Genomic DNA, 20,232 nt, shown 5'->3' on the forward strand with positions numbered 1-20,232 from the left:
CTGTCTAGCTGCAAAATCACATATGTTCTGAGTAGCTCCTATATTTAATGAAGAACTTTGTGCTTTTAAAAAAAAGCATGCTCTAAATAGTAGGAACATGATTAATATGAATGAAATTCGGACATACTACACCCGCCATGTTGTCATTTAACTGCGATTCCATTACCCTTCAAATTGTGCAAATTGAAAATATGGCCAATGCAAACATGTCAATTTCACAAAAACTTCGCACGTACGTTTTTAAGTGGTTTTTCAGGCAATTCAAAAAAGGAATATTTTGCAAAACTGCAATGGAAACAGTTTTTTCTCATTTACAGGTCACCTGGCGTACTTAAGTCACATGATGATTTTTTTAATGTACTATAACCTCCAATTAACACTTCATACATGGCCACTTTCAAGTATAACGGCCACCGGATGCTGATTGCGGCCACTCCTAGTCAATGCTTGTGTTTATACCAGCTGCGCTGTGGCTTGTTTCAGAAGCAGCTTTCCTTCAATTAAAAATAATGGATACGCCGTCATTTCGCAATAGTTTTTTTTTAAATCAACATATATAAAATATTGCAAGTTTTGCGCAAATCTGTAATGGTAACGCACCTACTGTCATATAGGCATCGCTTGTGTCGCTCCACAGGAGGTAAACTGTCCATCAAATGCACACTTCAGAATGTTGCTGGAAATAGTTGGCCAAAGGGGTACTTATCGCCTACTGTTCACTTTCAGAAAAAATGTGCAAAAATTTTACCTTTAGGGGTACAACAATAACTGCACTTTATTTTTTTTTTCTGACAACGTTTATATACTTTGAGTTCAGATGTTTTTCACCTGCTATATATTAGGGAAGTAGGAATATTCATAAAATGTATACTGTATATAACAATAACTTTGTTCAGCAAGATCAAGTTTTCCTCCAGCATTACAGTAATTGTCCTAAAAGAGAAAAGTGAGTGCAGAAAACTATTTCGCTAATGTACGCTGTAGCGCCCCCTGTGGCGACGCTGAGAATGCAACTCTCTTTGAAATCGAGCTTGCATAGAAGTATTAATGTACTTGCCTATAGTACGTTTTAGGCCAGAGAGAGAGTGTAAGAAGAGATCTGTAAGTGTGCTGTTCTGGGAGAAGGGTTTTTCATAATCACAAAGCAGGGATTTAATTTTTAAGAACCCAACGCATAACGGTGTGGCAAAGTGGTGTTTGTGAGAAAGAGAGAGTGCGTGTGTTTCTTTCACAGTCATCTCTGTGGTATCCTGTTTCAAGCTTGCCACTCATAATGAAGGGAATCCTTAGTGAGGCATAACTTCTCTGGAAGCAAGCCTTATAAAGCTGTCTGCTTGTTAGCAGTGCGACAGCGAGAGAGAGAGAAACAGGGAATAGAACAAGCAAGTCACAAACAGATCTCTATGGAGAAAAGTCTGCTGCTCATAGCCAGCGCTTGGAATTTTTTAACACAGGCACTTTGGAATTGGTGAGCCCAACTTTCTTTCTTTCTTTCTGCATTTTTTTCTCCCTCCCTTTTCCAGTCAGAAAACAAAAACAGATCTGTTTCAGGCACTGGACAGTAGTGGAGTGGGCGGTTTCATGTTATCTGGTCTAGATACAGCTCCACAGTTCGTTTGTAACTCTCTCACTCTCTCCTCTGTTCTCTTGACAGAGAGCTCATCGCACAGTCAGGATACAAGCGCTGCCGTTCCTGAGCAGTTCACTGGTCTGCTTCACGGTTCCTCGCCGGTGGTCGACTGTCGGGAAGAAGCGTTCAGACTGCCGTCCTCTGGAGTGAAGTCCGGCGAGGCTTCCAGCACTTCGACATCTGCCAGCTCCGCCCCCCTTCCCCATCCCAAATCGGCGGTCACCATGGAAACCATTCTCCAGGACACTGACCCAAAAGCCATCTACGCCACGGTCAACAAAGAGCCACGGGATTCGTCGAAAAACAACTCACCGGCCCGCGATCCTCCGCTGACGAGAAGGATGCCTCCGCCGGGCGATCTCAAGCTGGCGCGTAGCCTTTCGAAGTCCGACTCCGACTTGCTGGTGTCCCCACCCGGTGAGGAAGAGACGGGGTTGGGCGGCCGAAGTGAGTCAGTGTCCAACTGTAGCACCACCAAGAGAAGACTGGAAAAATCACCTTCGTTCACTTCAGAATGGGACGAGGTAAGAGCTCCCCCTTGTGGCCTGGATGTACTGTTCTTCTTGCATTGTACACAAACAAAACTGAATAGGAATAAATCGGAACCTCGAACACCAAAAATGTTTAAATGCCATTGGCTGAAAGAGAAAATGAGCAGAAAACAAATTTGTCTTTAGTTGTGTATTCTTTAGCACTTTCTTGTTGTTGCATACTGGAGAGTTCACTTTAGACTAAAGTCAGTTTGAGGTTTATTGAAAGATTATTATTCTATAATAATTCATTATTCGTAAAGATCATAGTTTAGGAACATTTGTTTTGCAAAATAGGTTGGTTGGTTGCATCTGAGGAACTTTTAGGTTCACAAAGCTATTACTAAAATAATATTCAGTACTTAAAAAAATGTTTCAGCCTACAATATAAAATATTATACAATATTCTAGAAGTTGTTTCATTTTTACATTTGCATTTAAAAACATCATATAATGATATATAATTTTTCATTTGGATTCATCACTGAAAGTAAATCTTTAATTGCAAGTGATCAAACCTGATGCAATTCACAGAATCTGTTAGTAATGGCACAGATGTTAGTAGCTGGAGTCCGTTGGGAAAATTTATGAGATGCAGGAAATTAATGGTAAATGGTGACCTTTCAGTCTGTCGTTTCTTATTGCGTAGTGACTTAATGGGAAATGTGCATGCAAAATCAGGTTCATACAAGCATCCTCTTTTCTAGTTTAAGATCTGATGTTGTCTGATAATTTTTCTGGAATTTGAAACAGGAATTCTTTCCATAGACCTCACAGCGGTACATTTCTGGGAGTGTTAAAGGAATGCTTTGGCTTCAATGTACCTTGTCTTTGGTATTTACGTTATTTTCAGTTTTTCAACATTGTTGTGACACCATTGTTATTAACACCTGTAAACCAGGTAAATTTCACACAGTGTCCAAGCATGGATGCTTCCAAGGAAGGAGGTGCTATAAATTACTTGTTTACGTGGAGCTGAGCAGGTAGTCTGCCAGACTATTGTCTTGAATCTGCAGAAGAACATAAGCTTGTCTTCTTCCTGTGGTCTGTCTGCATATGTTCATGATGTCAGATGATGAAAAACAGCCAGAAACAGTCTAAACAAAAGCCATCTGCTATGTTTAGGTGCACGACAAGCCTCATGCTTAGAACAGTAGTCCCACCACAAAAGTGACAGTTTGGTTAATAACACGCTTTTTTTAACAGAAGAATTAATGTAAGTGGCTACGTAAACCTTCTGGACACTTCCATTGTAAGTTTTTAACCCTAAATGCAGTTTATGCTGTTGATTAAGCTTAACTCAGCATGGAACATTCCTTTAAAGATTACATGTCCATTTCTTTGAGAAAAATATCAAAGGAAATGTCTGTAATCCAATCAGAGTTAAGCGTCCTGTATTACCATTGCTTTGGCTTCAATCTGAAGATCTAGACATTGGATACAAACACAGAGAGGGACTCGTGCAGTTTCCATCACACTCTGTCTTACAGGCGAGACGGTCGCAGGTAATGGAAGACTGTTGCGCAACACACTCAAGTGCGCAGATGAATTGCTGAGAAGTATCGGATTTTTGTTTTCGTCTTGATGCTTTAGACATGTTTGTATGAAAGCCTGTTTCCGACACTAAATAATCAACAAAACATGGTAATTGCGACTTTTTATCTCACAATTCACAATTTTTTTTAATTACGACTTTATTTCCCATAATTGTGAGTTTGTCAGAAAAAGTCAGAATTGCAAGAAAAAAGTCAGAATTGTGAGATAAAGTTTTATTTTATTTTTTATTCAGTGGGCTTCCATATGTTTGACTTTTTTTTTTTTTTTTTTAATTTTAACACACAAAATTGACCTAACATGAAAAGTAGCTAGTTGAAACCCATCAAGTATTTGGCGTAATCTGTTGAAATTATTCAATTCCATTGATATTCAGTTAATATTAGTAAGAACTGTGTTTTAATTATTGATTCATGGTCTGACATGAATTTACCTCCATTCACTAACCGTTTGTTGGAAAGGAAAGAAAAGTCTTTAAGCCCTGTTTTAGCCTTTTTGTAGAAAGTGTCTTTTGTTCGTAGTGTAACAAAGTTAAAAAGTGAAATTGTATTATACTTTTAAACTCTTTTTTTCGCTTTTCTTAATGTCAATGCTGTGTCCATTTTTATTTTTATTTTTTCCAATTTTGTCTTTTTCATGACCTTATCACGATGTGGATAACCTTACTCAGTGGGTCAGGAGACATGTCCTCTAACAATAACAATTTAGTCTGGAAATAGTATGTTGTAGCAACACCTGTGGTGTTTCTGCTTTCTGTTCGGAGACATTGGATGTGAAATGACGAGAGGTCAGGGAGCAGAGAAAACTCACCTGCTGATAACAGTTTTGTTTTCTTCATTTGTCGACCAGTTCTGTGTCTGTTTTTCAATTTTCTTATCTTTTCATTCTCTTTCTCTTCTCTTCTGCTCCCTTTCTGTCTCTCACACTGTTCAGCATGTTTCTGTTGCTTGTGAGCCAAGCATTTGAGATTTGTGTGGAATTTTTCCAGTGTGAAGAGTCATTATAAAACACACTGTCTCTGTTCCTTTCATACTCTGTGTCCATGTTTGTTACTCTCTCCTGCCCTCTGCTGGAATGAATCAATCTATCTATCTATCTGTCTCTCTGTCTGTCTGTTGGTCTATCTGTCTGTCTGTCCGTATGTCTGTCTGTCTGTCTGTTGGTCTATCTGTCTCCAACTATGTGTTTGTCTGTCTGTCTGTCTGTCTGTCCTTCCGTATGTCCGTCTGTCTGTCTGTTGGTCTATATGTCTGTCTGTCCGTATGTCTGTCTGTTGGTCTATCTGTCTCCAACTATGTGTTTGTCTGTCCTTCCGTATGTCCGTCTGTCTGTCTGTTGGTCTATCTGTCTCTAACTACGTATTTGTCTGTCTGTCTGTCTGTTGGTCTATCTGTCTCTAACTACGTATTTGTCTGTCTGTCTGTCTTTTTGTCTATCTGTCTCTAACTACGTATTTGTCTGTCTGTCTGTCTGTCTGTCTTTTTGTCTATCTGTCTCTAACTACGTATTTGTCTGTCTGTCTGTCTGTCTGTCTGTCTTTTTGTCTATCTGTCTCTAACTACGTCTGTCTGTCTGTCTGTCTGTTGGTCTATCTGTCTCTAACTATGTATCTGTCTGTCTGTCTAAAGTAACAGAAGTAGTGTTTTGTGATGACAGTAATTGATTGTTTTCTTGTAAAGGTAAACTGTAGCAGTTGTGATTGAAGGTCCTGCAGCTTGTGAAAGCTTCGGGTTGAGTCTGGTGTGTACGTGAGAGAGCAGGTGAATTTGCAGAACTGTTTGTTTGCTGCTTCAGTGAGTTGCAGCAGTGAACTAAGCACCCAGAGTGAATCATGAAGCTTAATTTGCTTTGCTCCCATTGGATTTGTGCTTTTAATGAACACGCTTTTATAGAGGAGCCTCAGCGATTGCTTGATTTATGGCAAATGATGGAATCAACTGATGGAGTCATCATGAAATCAAAATTCACTTTCTTAGTACATTGGGGATCCAAAGTCTACATTGAAAATCTTGGATTCAAAGTTATTTTTAAACTTTGCCGTGTAACATTATCATATGCATATGAATTTACATGATATGAAATGTTCTTTTTTTTTTTTAAAGGAAATTCGCAAATTGTTTCTTCCATGTGTTAATATTAACAGTAAACCTCTGTTGTGCATCACATGTACTTGTGTTTGCTCAAAATTAAGAGGAACTTTTAATTTTAAGATTTCTTAAATTGTTAATGTTCATTTCATTACTGCTATTTTTAATACATTTGTATTTAAATGATAAATCCAAAAATGTAATAAATAAATAAATAAAACAGACAATGCAGAATTTCTGAAGAAATTTGACATTTCATGGAATTCAATTAATTAGACATGATTTTTGATAATTATATTTTAATTAAACCAGCAATGTGGAATTCAGAAGAATTAAACGGAAGACACAGAATTTGAGAAGAAAAAAATTAAATGAAAATAAACGTTTAGTAAATAGTTTCATGATTTCAATTAATTAGACATGCTTTTAACTACAAATTATGAAAATTTAATTCAATCATTAAATTGTAATTGAAAAATTAAATGTGGGTGAAAAATGGAAATTTAAGAAAAAATAAAACAATTTACCAATTTACTCCCTACTAATTTACTAATTTAAATTTAAATTGTACCCCCTACTAATTTAAAATCTTTTTTCCCCCATTATATCCAAAAAGTTTTACTTTCTAGGAGAAACGTTAATTTGTTATGCTCCAAACAATTCCCGATGGTAAAAAAACAAATCTCTCTCTACTTTAAAAATGTGTCATTCAGTATCTTATTTCACTCTGAAATACTTCAAATCTCAGATGTAAAATGATTGCAAATGTTTCATGTTGACTTTAAATCAACATGATAAGCGTCTTCTCTGTCTTCTGCCTGTCGCAGCAGAATTTCTATCCATATGTTGTCTCTGTGTTTGGACAGTCAGTCCTGCAGTCCCTAATGTCCAAACAGCAGTCTGTCATCATTTCTCTTGTCTGTTTTCTGTCTGTTTCTCTCTTTCTCCTCCCCCAGCGGTCACGGCTGGCTGGTCCGGGACACTTCGCTGCCCTGAGTGACAGCGTGTGGGTGCAGGAACGCACAACACCCATCACTTTCCCTCTGTCTCTGTGTGTGTGTGTGTGTGTGTGTGTGTGTTCTTCCTCGCACACACACACAATCTTACACAGTCTAATTTTTTATACAAAGGAGATTTTGACTTGCATGAGGGTGTGTGTGTGTGGCAGGGGGTTGGTCCGTCCCAGGATTAGACAGTGTGGGAAGCTCTCTGTATGGGCCAGCAAGTTTAGGAAGGGGAGGTCTGGTCTGGATGCGGAGATGCAGTCAGCTCGAGGGAGTTAAACGAGTGAGTCGTACGTCTATGCATTCGTCCCTCCGCCGTCCCGTTCCGGCCCAATGGCTGCCACCCGACCAGCGTTTGTGAGTGCGGTTGTTTTCTACCTATCAGCTGCTTTGAACGCATGATGACGTTGTTTTTAAAACGGTTATCGTGTACATGGGATTTAACGCTGACGTCCACAAATTCTCAGTGGTGAATGTCTTGGGAGGATCCAAGAGCATATTCGGCTCTGGAGAGATGGATGTATTGGAAAACTTAGCAAGAATGATGCCGTTGGCATCTTCACAGATCTTTTCTCTTCCAGCAGTTGTTTTGGTCAATTTGTTTTTACTGGGAGATTTTACTCAATAGTTGACGCTCATCATTTTTTTGTGACTTTCTTTTCTTTTTTATTTATTTATTTACATTTTTAATTTAATTTAATTAATGTTTCTTTCTGACAAAACACAGTGTTTGGTGATTTGATTTATTTCTCTAAACCTTTTACAGACTGTAAGAACATATTTAAGCATAATTACCAAACAAAACCGTTTTTGTTGTTGTTGTGCATGAACAGTTTTTTTTTTTTTTTTTGTGTGTGTAAATTAGACTTGTGTAAATTTAGATTTGTTGTTTGTTATGCCAGTTTTCCCCCAGTGTTTATATATATATATTTTTTATCCTTAAACGTTATACAATTTGTGAGACAAATATTTTGACGACTAGCATGCAACAATAGCTTTGTAAATAAGGACAAAAAAACCTTTTTGGTTTGCTGTGATTTTATTTCATATTTGTAAACTTGCTACAAATTTTAAGACCAATTTCACATGCTTTATCAATTAGCATGCAAAATGATTTGTATAAATTAGATTTTCTGTTTGTTGTGCCAAAATGTTTTTGCCCATGTTTGCTAGGGATTTGAAACTTTCTGAAACTTATGAGTTTGAAGATTTAAGGTTTCCATTTGTTTTGACAAAACACTTTAACACCAGTGTTTTCTGTGATTCACATTCGCATTTCTAAACTTGCTACAAATTGTAAAACTAGTTTTGCATGCTTCAAAGATTGTCATACGAAATATATTTTCATTTGTTGTGCCTGGAAACTTTTTTTCTAGTGTTTGCCTTTAATAGATGTCTCTAATCTTTTACAAATTTCAACAGTTCAGAATACAACTAAGATTTACCATTGCTTGCTACAATTTTAATTGCCCTAAACTCACCAATTAGGTGCATTTAAGCGATTAGCACATGAAACAGCCTTCCGTAAACAAGATTTCTGCTTTGTTGTGCCAAAATGTTTTTGCCCATGTTTGCTAGGGATTTGAAACTTTCTGAAACTTATGAGTTTGAAGATTTAAGGTTTCCATTTGTTTTGACAGAACACTTTAACACCAGTGTTTTCTGTGATTTACATTCGCATTTGTAAACTTGCTACAAATTTTAAGACCAATTTCACATGCTTTATCAATTAGCATGCAAAATGATTTGTATAAATTAGATTTTCTGTTTGTTGTGCCAAAATGTTTTTGCCCATGTTTGCTAGGGATTTGAAACTTTCTGAAACTTATGAGTTTGAAGATTTAAGGTTTCCATTTGTTTTGACAGAACACTTTAACACCAGTGTTTTCTGTGATTTACATTCGCATTTCTAAACTTGCTACAAATTGTAAAACTAGTTTTGCATGCTTCAAAGATTGTCATACGAAATATATTTTCATTTGTTGTGCCTGGAAACTTTTTTTCTAGTGTTTGCCTTTAATAGATGTCTCTAATCTTTTACAAATTTCAACAGTTCAGAATACAACTAAGATTTACCATTGCTTGCTACAATTTTAATTGCCCTAAACTCACCAATTAGGTGCATTTAAGCGATTAGCACATGAAACAGCCTTCCGTAAACAAGATTTCTGCTTTGTTGTGCCAGAAGACTTTTTGCCAGTGTTTGTGATGTAACATCGTTTACAGAAAAAGGCTCTTCTGCACTGAAGCGATCTGAATGGCTCTGGGTCGACTGGCACCTGTCTTGGCAGGAGTCTGGACTTGTTGAATGGATGGCAGCTTGGCTCTTTTGTGACTGGTTCTTGCCACTTGGTCTTAGTCCTTTTGCCCTTTTGTTTGCCCATGCCAGCCTTGCCAGATGCCTGGAGTCTTTGTAGTGGCACAGCGGTTATCTATTCTGAAGAGGGCCAGAAACACACAGTCCTCCCCGTATGCACCCCACGGCTCGGCTATACTTCAGCTGTCGACCTGTGACTCCTCCGCGGCCTTTGACTCCACTATTGTTTGAGCTGTTTACCATGAAGAGGCCCTTACCGGCCCTTCACAATGAATCGCTCTCTGCATTATCTCAAGAAACTGACTACAGACCCTGAGAATCAATAACAATGTTTAGTTGTGTGTGTGTGTGTGTGTGTTTTGAACCCATGGGGATCACAGGCCGGACTCGCAGGTTTGGTTTATCTTCTTTACTGAGGTGCAAATAATGCAGCCTGCTGGTCTGCTGATGGGAATCTGAATTGTGTTTTCAGTACATTTTTTTTTATATTGGTTGAGAGTGGTCTGCTCAGAGGCTGAGCAAAATCTGTGTTTTGTATTCAATTATGTATTTTCTGTTACTCCTTGTGGGTTTGATGTGGGTCATGGGATGGAGTTATTTTATAGGATAACCACGTGAGCCGTATTCTTCATGCATGTCAATGAGTCACATCTAATGTGTCAGACTGAAGATCAAACAGAACATTTCATTAACATTTCATGGGCTGCGGAGCACTTCACTAAACGAATACCCCTCTACTAGTGTCTGTCAGCTCTGGTTCTCTGAACTGCACTATTGACAGCTACAGGCAGCTTTACCAACAAACTCTCGTTACAGTAAATAGTCACGTTTCTAATAATGCATCCTAATCAATGTTTTAACCAGGTGCAGTAAGATATGATTGACTTAATTCTGAGTTTGTAGCATTTTTGAGTTCTGTTTATTTCACATTGTACTCAGTAGCTCATCAGTGAAATCTCATTGGTCCAAAATCCTGATACACATAATTATGTTCATAAGTATGAAATATTCACAGCAAAAAGGAAATAACTGTCAAACAAAACTTTGAAGTCATAGAGAGAGAATACCCTCTTTATGAATGTGTTGGTTATTTTGGCTGCAGAAATGGATTTTTAAACACCAAACGCATTTTTAAAAAAAAAATGTATAATTACCACATTTATTTATTTTTATTTTATTTTTTATGTGGTATTGTAATTTTTGGAAAAAAAAAATATATATAGGTAAAATTAAAATGCGGGACAAAGCTCTCAGTTTCGGGACTGCCCCATAAAATGTGGGATGGATGGTCACCCTATTCCTTCCATTACTACAATCCCTATTAATAAATGTGTCAGAAAGCCAAAAAAAAAAAAAAAAAGACTAATAACTATAATAATACTGATAAAAATAAATCTCTTGGTTGGGGTTTGGTGCTGCATTCTGGTTACCAGTCAGAGTTCAAATTTACTTTTTTCAGTGTTCAGTTTGCAGCCATCATTCACAAGATCTGCTCTGTTATTTGCATTTTTATTTAATATTTTGCCTAATTTGATCATACTTTCTGCTACCAGAAAGGTACTGCTCCGCTTGATTGAGTATGTTTTATCATATTAAAACCTAATGCACAGAATTTTGCAGATTCTGACTTTTTCTCACCCTCACTGACCCAGAGAAGCATTATTTTACAACCAGTGCACTTCTATTGTTGTATTCCCTTTAAAGCTAGTATTTTGTTATTTTTAGATGCGTGTGTGTTTGTGTTTGTGTGTGTGTGTGTGTGTGTGTGGGGGTGATCTGTTTTGCAAACACAAGCAGTATACTGTATGATGCAAGCTCTCTTGCTGATGCAGAAAGCATTTAATTATTTAGCCTTTATTCACTCATTTATTTCCTTTAGCATGCAATATTTCTCAGTTTGGTTCATTAATTGAGCCGTGCATAATGCATATGTGATTATAACACGCTTTGCCTTATTTGCATGCAGCACAGTTCATCTGGACTAAGTTTAAACCTGTCAGCCTGTGGAGTCGTCCTCTGGAGATCTCCGGCTCTGTTTAGAGAGTCAGAGATAATGACAGGATAGTGATGCTTGAGAAAGCTCAAGTAAGCTCAGGTTTGTTTTCTGAAGCTACACTTGAGAGAATTTTTTTTTTTTTTCTGATTTTAGGAAGCTGTCATATCACATTTGGACCGGCATTGGTGTTGAATTGCCTCTAGATGGCTCCATTAGTTTTCTTCTTTTGTTTTCTTAATCACAGCTTATATTATGACTTATGCTTGGGGGAACAGGAATGAGACACTTCTTTAATAAATCCATACAATAAAAACATGCAGTACATGCATCAAATAAGATTTTATGGGTTAAATGTGCTTAGTTTTCAGTGTCACAATGCAAAAACTGAATCATCCCAAAAAAATCTAAATCAAATGTATGTCTTTCTTTCAATTTTGTGGTGAAACATGATCTGGATATGTTCTTGATTCACCCAGTTATATAAGTGTTCATGTAACATTTGCCCTGGCTAATTATACTTATGCATTTATCTGCAGTGAAATATATCACTAGCTGACATAGACATCAGTTCGTTATTCATCTTAATTTCCAATTGTGTGATAAGGTCAGCAGACACACTGATTATATTGAAGCATTCTGATGTAGATAAATATGAGAGACTTTGCATTTCAAACAAGAGGCGAAGCATTTGTGACAAAGAGTTGGGGTTTGCTACTGAAATCTAGTTAAAAAGTCAAAGCTTTATTTAAATGTTGCATCAGCAGTCGTCTTTCACAGGTTCTACACTTTCCTGTCCCGTATATGCTTGTTTATTCCATATTTTGATGTTTTCCACACGCCGTGTCATATTTAAAACCCACTGCACAGAATTTTGCATTATTCAGGACAGAAAATAAGACTCCCAGTGTCAATAAATAACATATTCATAGTTCATAAATTAACATATTTTAAGTCACTAGATTTCTCTTTATCAATCAAGGTGAAGTCAGTATGGCCTGATTAATACTGACGCTTTATTGCTACATATATGTTAGCATTATTTTAGCCATCTTTGACAAACTCGTATCGTTTGATCACTAGCAATAACGGTGTGAAATTTTGTAAAAGACAGGAAGTGAATATCCGTTCATGTGCGGTGAGCGCTCTAGCAGATGCACTGTATATTGAAAATGAGAAAACTGTGCTGTGGGACAGAGAGATGTCAGACATAACTGATGACTCGTCTGCCTTCTGATGGATTCTGGATGAGACTGGAATGAGAAAACTTCACACAGCTTATCCTTAAATCAGAAACACTCTCCTGTAGTACATGGAGCCAGAGCGCCGGGATCAAAGCTTTTCCTCTTTCCCAGACTATTCATTTTTTTTGACAGCCATTCAAGTGTTTGTGCATCTTCAAAGGGTTTATTCCTGGAAAAACGGTCATTGAGGTGTCAAACCAACCTGGAGGTCACGTTTATATTTAGTTCCCATTAACTGTATTAAAGGGTTTCTCAATTGTGCCATTGTCAAGGGTCACACTTTGTTCTCCCTTTAAGCAAAAAATAGCAATTGAACAGAAGTTGGTTTTCTCCCTGCAGAGACAGAGGCATTCCCTCTCTATTCCATGGAGACAGCGGCCGCCCCAAAGAGTAAGACCCTCCACACGTCCCTCTGGCTTCTTGTCCACGTCTGCTGTTCCTCTGCTCTCTGGTTATTACAGATTCTGCAGAACCAAACCTTCTACGCAGATATTACTGATAGCAAACTTAAATGGAGGTGTACTTATGTCATTATTGACTTATAACTTTCCATTGTTGTTAAAGTTAAAGAAAAGGTTCACCCAAAAATGGAAATTCTGTCATTATCACCACTGTTGTCTTTTCAAACATGTATGACTTTCTTCTGTGAAACGAAGATATTTTGAATCATGTTGATAACCAAACAGTTTTGGTTACCATTGACTTCCTTTGTATTTTTTGACCATACAATGGAAGTCAATGGGAACCAAAAGTGTTTGGCTACCAACATTCTTCAAACTTTTTGGGTGAACTATTGCTTTAACTAAAACTATTAAAAATTATTTTTGTTAATTTAAATATTAGATGAAAAACATTTAATGTTATTATAAATTTTTAATAAAGTTGCCTTGGCAGCTAGCTGAAATAAATTGCTAAAAATGTATTAAATAAATAAAGCAAGCTATATTGAAATATAAAATAAAATTAAAAAAATACTAAAACTTGAAATGAAATTAGAAATCAATAGAAGCTAAATAAAAGCTCATTCAAAATGTTAATACATTGTGACGTTCCAATCCAGCATGTCTTTTTATTCTGTGTGAGACAAGAGGAGATGTTCAGAATGTTCATGCTGTTCTTTTCCATACCTATAAGTAAATAAAAGTATGTTAAAAGTAGAAAAAGTTGCCCATATGATTTTCTGAAGTCATATTATAGTTTTGTGTGAAAAAACAGAGCAAAATTAAAGTCATCACTCACTGAAAAAGTTTACCATATGCTTATGGTATGGAGGAGAGCAGCACGAACATTCTTCAGAATATCTTCTTTTGTGTTCCATTGAAGAAAGTCAGTCATACAGGTTTGGAACGACACAAGGATGAGTCAATAATGATATAACTTCATTTTCATGATTTATTCGGTTCAATATTTGTCTGTCACTAAAAGTTTGGAAACCTTGTCAGAGTCTTCTCGCAGCTCTCTCTCGGCCAGCCTTTTTTAGAGGTGGTTCCAGGATTCAAGCTCTCTCTCCTTTTTCTGTCTACCGTGTCTTTTTGTCTTCGCTACTTTGGATAAGCTATTGCTCGGCAGCTTTGCTGTCACTTAAAATGAACCGTTTTCTTTTACTAACTCATAGTTCATTATTTTTCACATTTCTGCCAGTGTTTAATATCAACCACACAGATGCATTATCCCCCAATTAAAAGAATTTCTGTGCGTCATTTTTAAATGTCTCGTCACCTCCTCCATTGTCTTCATATTACATAACTCCACTTTTGTACTGAAGAATTAGGAGCTGCTTCCACACATCAGTAGATTCATCAACTGCTAAAGACGGATCTTAATCTCACTGACTCGGATATGGCCTGCTTTTGATGTTATTGAATTTATTTTTTGTGATTTGAATTAATGAATTTCTACACTAAAATGACAACCCAGACTGTGCTGATGTTATGTAATCAGTGTCCTTTCAGTTACCGCAGCAGTCTGTCAATCACTGAAGGGTGTGGACGTCATGATCAATGAATGCTGACTCCAAGTGAAGAGTTGCTTACATGTCATTAGACTTTGCTAACTTTCAGAAATGTCCTGCTTGGCTAAATTGCATTGATATATTCAGATGCAAGGCAGAACTCCTACTTTTACCCTTATATCTTTTCAGACGATGTCTTGTAGTCTGACATTTAACTGGTTAGACTAGTGATTGATGATAGTGACTATATGAAATGACATCCTGGACATGTTGTTCTCTTGTTCTCCTGCATGTTTACAAGTTTACCTGTATGTCTTGGTGTTTACTTCCTTGGGTTTTTGGACTCTAGATTGTCTTTCATGGTTACACTTGGGTCGTTGACACTCAGTTCACCTGTGACCTGTATTGGTCAGGACTGGTGCAACCAAATATTTTGCTGTTTCTTATTTGCATTGTGCATGATTCTTATAACCTTGGGATGATAGATGGTGTTTTCTCAGTCGGATTTGTTGCTGCATTACTGCTTCGTCTGCTAATAAATGCAAAGTTTTAACATAAATCGCAGCTGCTTTTTTCACACTGCACTGTGGTTAGTGTCTTCATTTGGTTTCACTGTGTTTGTATTTTGCTTACAGATTGAGAAGATCATGACCCTTATTGGAGCCGGCATCGACTTCTCCAAAGACCAGGAGTGCCCTGCCACAGGTACATCTTTTTTTGTTGTTGTTGTTTAAAATAAATAACACTTTTCCATTCTGATCTTTAGAAAATCTCAAAATGAATATCAAATGTTATTTGTACATTATTATGTAGAGTTGCCAAAATGATGTTGTTTTTTTTTATTAGTTTTTAAGATATCGGCCATTATCAGTTATTGGCAAAAACATGAAAATAATTGTCAGCTTATAATTAAAGGTGCACAAAAGCTTTGTTGTGCTTTATAATGCATTTATGCCTTTTGTGCGGCTTAACAGTAACAGAATAGTATTCACAATATTGGATTTGGATCAGCCCTGTCTGACCGATACTGATCTGGCAGAAAATAGCAGTACTGGAATGGCGCATCCCTATTTATTATCCTACATCCATTATAGTGTACATAATAACCGTTCTGAATTGTAATATTCTTAAAGGAGACTGTAACAATATTACCACATGCCTACTATTCATACTGTTATATTAAGTCCTCCGGTTTCATTTTACAGTAAATACAGTCAATATCTAAGGCGCAAGATGATGGCAGATGCTTTCGAAATGACACGAGACTGTGTGGCGGTGTGAAATGAGTAGAGTTGCAAAAAGGTGGACATTTCCATTACATTTTGGAAATTTTGGAGTCTTTTGGGAATTTTTGGAAAGTTTCCGGAAATTTTCCACCCCTTTGCAAACCTAGATATGAGAGATGTGAAAGAAGCGCTGACCTCAAATACCCAGATGAGATGAGTGTGTTGTTGTTGTGGAATAACACACCTCAGAATGTTGGGACTGACCAATCAGAGTCAAGTATTCCAGAGAGCCATTTAATAAATAAATCTATCTGGATGATAAGTCTAACATCATGTGCTGTCATTTCCAAGTCCAAATGCTCCTTCAAAAAGCAAAAGCATCCAACAGTACAAGGATGCACTCATGGCGCTCTGTAAATACTACTGAAAAATCATGACCCCAAAAGCTTGTGCTATAAATGAATTGAGCTTATAAATGGCTGTTGAGATGGCACTCTCACTTGAAACGGAGTAGAAACTTGGACCCGGAAACAGTATTCGACATGTCACAATCAAGAAGATTGTCTTTAATTGAGAAGAGAAGAAAGAATGTTTTGTTTTTGTTCATTTACTTCTCATTGTTCTCAAAGCTTTGTCCTCCTAGTTGTAGCTGACCATCAAGTGTCTTCCTGGATTGAACGTTTTAAATGAGGATCTGCCTTCGCATTGGCTCCCCTATGAAATGAGACCTGACCAAGCAATCCAGCAATGAAACTCAATAACCTATTGATGGGCAAGAGAAAGACGAAGGCCAAGTCCAGAAGAGTTACATTAGTGAACAGAGGAAATGAGGTTGGCTGGCTCTTTAAATGGAGAATGAGAAATCCCAGTGTGCCGTTGAAGGACGAGGGGACACTTGAGAGTTAAATCAATGGACGCTGAGACGCTTGACGATTCCGCCTTGGTGATGCATGACCTTGTTCTGTATGGAGGCAGCTTATTGACTTTCCTCTGGAATTAACCAAACTACAGCAATCGAGACCAGAGGGGCCGTCACGCTTGCTGTACCATTCGCTCCCGTTTGGCAACTCCTGCAAAAGTGGATGGGAAAGCTGCTGTAAGCCGTGAATAGAGCACCCTTCTCACATCAGTGTATCTTAAAACCTGTAAACACCATTTCAAGTGGTGTGTGTCTCTGCAAGAGGCCTTTGTGTTCCAACTGGGTTCATTGGCCCATATAAGTGCAAAGCCTTGCTAGAGGACCAGTCCTTTCTCTGTCCTTGGTCACATGGCACTGCCTCTGACCTCATTTCCTGTTTCCTGCGGGCATCCTACTTGGACATGACTCTTGGTTTTTAATTTTATTAGTGGTGCTTACTAAAGCCAGCATTTATTACTTTTGCTCGGACTGACGTTAGAAATTTGAATAAAACTGTAAACAAAGTATTATACTGCGAAGGCCCTGCACTGTTTGTGCTTTTGATATAAATGATACCATAAATCATGTGGCTTGTTGAGGAGCGGTGCTTTTATTCCAAGAACTCCGCTTTAAGATGTTTGGATAAGCAATAAAATGGGAAATTAAATCTGGTGATGTTTTGTTCAAAGCCAGCAAACCACCATCTAAATACCTCAGAGAACACTCTGGCATGCTAATATTGGTACACTTGTACCATTTAGCTAGTCATAATGCTTTTTTAGAATCTAAAGTGTGAAAATGTATCATCTTTAGAGCACTACAGAACTTTGACTTGGCTTGCCTTTTCTAATACCACTGGAGAACTCTGTAACTGGTGGTTTTGCAATTCCTTTAAAATGCATTTGTCACATCAACAACACAGTATTTCATTAATAAACTCCTGCAACAGGATTGTTGGCAGAGTTTTGCCGCTTTGTTTCTGTGTATGTGGATAAAGGTGCTAAAATATTAACATGCATGAGTGTCAGGGGAATTAGAAGAAGAACTGCCCTGCAGCTTGGCAATAAACCCATAGCTACGTCCTCCAGCCTAGAAGCTCTGCATATGCCTCTGTTTATGCTTTGCTTTCTGGGTAAACACTATTAAGCTTTGTTTCTTTAATCGATGCCTCTAATATTGTTACCATAGTCAACAATACTCTGACGAAAGAGTAATGGTCCCAGTTGGGTCAATGAACGGGACAAAGGTTTGATGAGTTCTTAGATAATGGACAGCAGGCCCGCATTTTCTTTTAGGGGAAGAGAGAGCGAGGCAGGGAGGGGAGGAGACAGGGAGAGGGAGGGGGAGCAGGAGCGAGGGAGAGAAAGGAGGAGACGGAGCAGGAGCGCTGCAGAGCAGAATTGACAGCGTCCGGTTGAACAAGGAGACCGCACCTTCGGATTGCTGCTGCTTTTCTTACAACATCCAGACTTGTCCGCACCGCAAGTGTGTCAAGTTTTACCGGCATTCTCTGGAGCAAGCAAACACCCCACTGACCTTGCGTTACTAATTCAACAGCAGTCACGATGTCTCGAGGAACTAGAGGGATAACGATATGTCTGCAATGTACTCTGAGGATTGACTGATGTGGGACGAGCACCCACATTCTCTGTTTGGACTTCTGCCGGACTCTGGGAGACTTTGTCGTGTTGGAAAAGCAAGTCTTGTACTTTTGCAGTTGGGTGTCTCGGATTAAGTTGAATGACTCGGGTGGATACTACTTCTCATTGGTTTTTCCATTCGCTTTTGCTTTTAATTCGGTTTTGATTACACTGGCGTTTATTGGTGAGGCTTACATTTTTTGCCGTCTTCTGCATCTGAATTTAATCAAAGTCAGACATTCTTGTTTTGGAATAAAGTTGATATCAAGAGGTTTGTTTGAGCGAAGACTCAGAAGCTTTTTTTGCTCTTTGCCTACATCTCGTGTACCTTTTGATCCTGAGAATCACAGAGTGACTTTGTGCAATGCAAGCCATGCAATCCTGCCTGGCTTTTAAGTAGCGCTATCATAGAGATTGGATTAGAAGTTCATTTGCATGAGGAGTGCAGTACGCAAGTTAAGAGTTTCCAGGCTTACGGCAGAGTCCCATAGCAATTTTTTGTCACTCTTAGGAGATCAGGAGATTGTGACGTTTTCGGCATTAGTTTAAGGGATCGGTAGACATTGCTTGGGAGTAATGACTGTTTGAGAAGTTTACTTGTGCATCTACCTCCACATGGACACCTATGAGGGGAATACCAACTTTCAATCGTCTGATCCTCTACTGTGCTCTTCCTCATTAAACACCCCAGTCAATTAGGACTTGCAAAGGTGGATCTACAAACTCACATTTCCAGGAGCTAGCCTGTTTGGGATTATTAACTGGATTGATTACAATGGTGCACATTGTCTTCTGTGACTTTTTGGGTTGTGAAATCAAACCTTTGATTCATAGGGCGATTTCTGGGCTCAAATGGAAACTTTGATAATTGCTGGTCTTGGCACCCAGTTGTACTTCATAGTAACCTCTCAAATGTAAATTGATTCAACAGAGACATAATGTGGAGTCTAAATCTGTGATCAGTCCCAACGTTGGGCCCAATCTTCTTTCCAAATTCAGCTACAGCAAACTTAATTTTTAGCTAGCGTGGTTTCGCCCCTGCTGTGGGAGCGACCACACCTCTCAGCCGGGATCCTGTCGCCTCTGCCGTCCTGGTGTTTGTGCTCTCGGCACTGTTGGCCGAGGATGATGTGGCAGTGCCACGTCTCTTCCTCCGAGTGCCGATGCTACCGTCTTAATGGTTTCTCGCTGCTCAAGCGCCTTCCTCTGTCTGCAGGTGGATCCGGGAGGCTGCTTGAACAGCCAGTTGGGGATTGGTTGGAGCATATAGGCCTTCCGCAGTATGAGAGCAAGCTACTGCTCAACGGCTTCGACGACCTGCGGTTCATGGTGAGTAACTCCTACCTAGTTGTCTCCTACAATAAAAGCATTTTACTTTGCTACTCTACCTGTACCCTACTGTACTGTACTACCTACAGTTTTTTCTATGCCTTATCCTTTTTTTTTTTTTTTTATCAAATCTGATTGTCTTTAAGAAAATGATCACACATTACTTATTACATCAAAGAGCTTTTGTATGTTTGGCATGCCAGTTTTGATATTCTGGTGCTTATGGATCTTGGCCAGTAACTCTGATGTTGCCTTCATTCAAACATGCAGAAAGAGAGTTTTCTAGTTCCTTGAATAAATAAGCATTAAGTGTTTACAAGTCTGCTGCCGTAGCAGAGCGAACCTGCAGACAAGTGAACTTCTGTAGCAGCAGCAGCAGAACTGTCAGCATTCTTCTTAAGCTGGGAGGTCCAATGAGCAGTGAGCGTTCTTTGGTCTTAACATGATTTGCCATAGCAAAAATAGGCACTTAATCAAGGCGGATGTCCTGGTCTTTATCCAGGCTCTGAATGATCAATCATTAACAACCTAATTAGGACGTTGTTATGAGATTGGATGCTAAGTGGTAGTTTGATTTAGACAGAGCTCAATCACTTCTGATAACTGCACACTATAGACAGCCAAAGTTTATAAAAACACTAGCCTCTGGAAAATAGGTTTTGACAATCTCAATAAAGAATGTGTTTTATTTTTTTTTGGTGCTTGCTAAGGCACCAAGTTTCAACACCAAGAATGATAACTCAAATCTTTTTTCTTTTTTTTTCTTTTTGGAGTAAAGGTAAGCTAATACTTTTCTAAGTGACTCTTTTGATGAATTCCACCTGGTGGA

At 38.3% G+C, this 20,232-nt stretch overlaps 1 protein-coding gene across 1 annotated transcript in view; it reads left to right on the forward strand.

Annotated features, from left to right (window-relative positions):
- LOC131531560 (ankyrin repeat and SAM domain-containing protein 1A) overlaps positions 1 to 20,232 on the forward strand; it is a 102,814-nt gene that overhangs the window by 61,102 nt on the left and 21,480 nt on the right. Inside the window, exons 13-15 of the mRNA XM_058762395.1 lie at positions 1,655 to 2,154; positions 14,946 to 15,015; positions 19,096 to 19,403. Coding sequence (XP_058618378.1) covers positions 1,655 to 2,154; positions 14,946 to 15,015; positions 19,096 to 19,403 — 878 coding nt within the window. The remainder of the gene's footprint in view (positions 1 to 1,654; positions 2,155 to 14,945; positions 15,016 to 19,095; positions 19,404 to 20,232) is intronic.

The sequence above is a fragment of the Onychostoma macrolepis genome, chromosome 23, assembly GCF_012432095.1.
Source record: "Onychostoma macrolepis isolate SWU-2019 chromosome 23, ASM1243209v1, whole genome shotgun sequence".
NCBI lineage: Eukaryota > Metazoa > Chordata > Actinopteri > Cypriniformes > Cyprinidae > Onychostoma > Onychostoma macrolepis.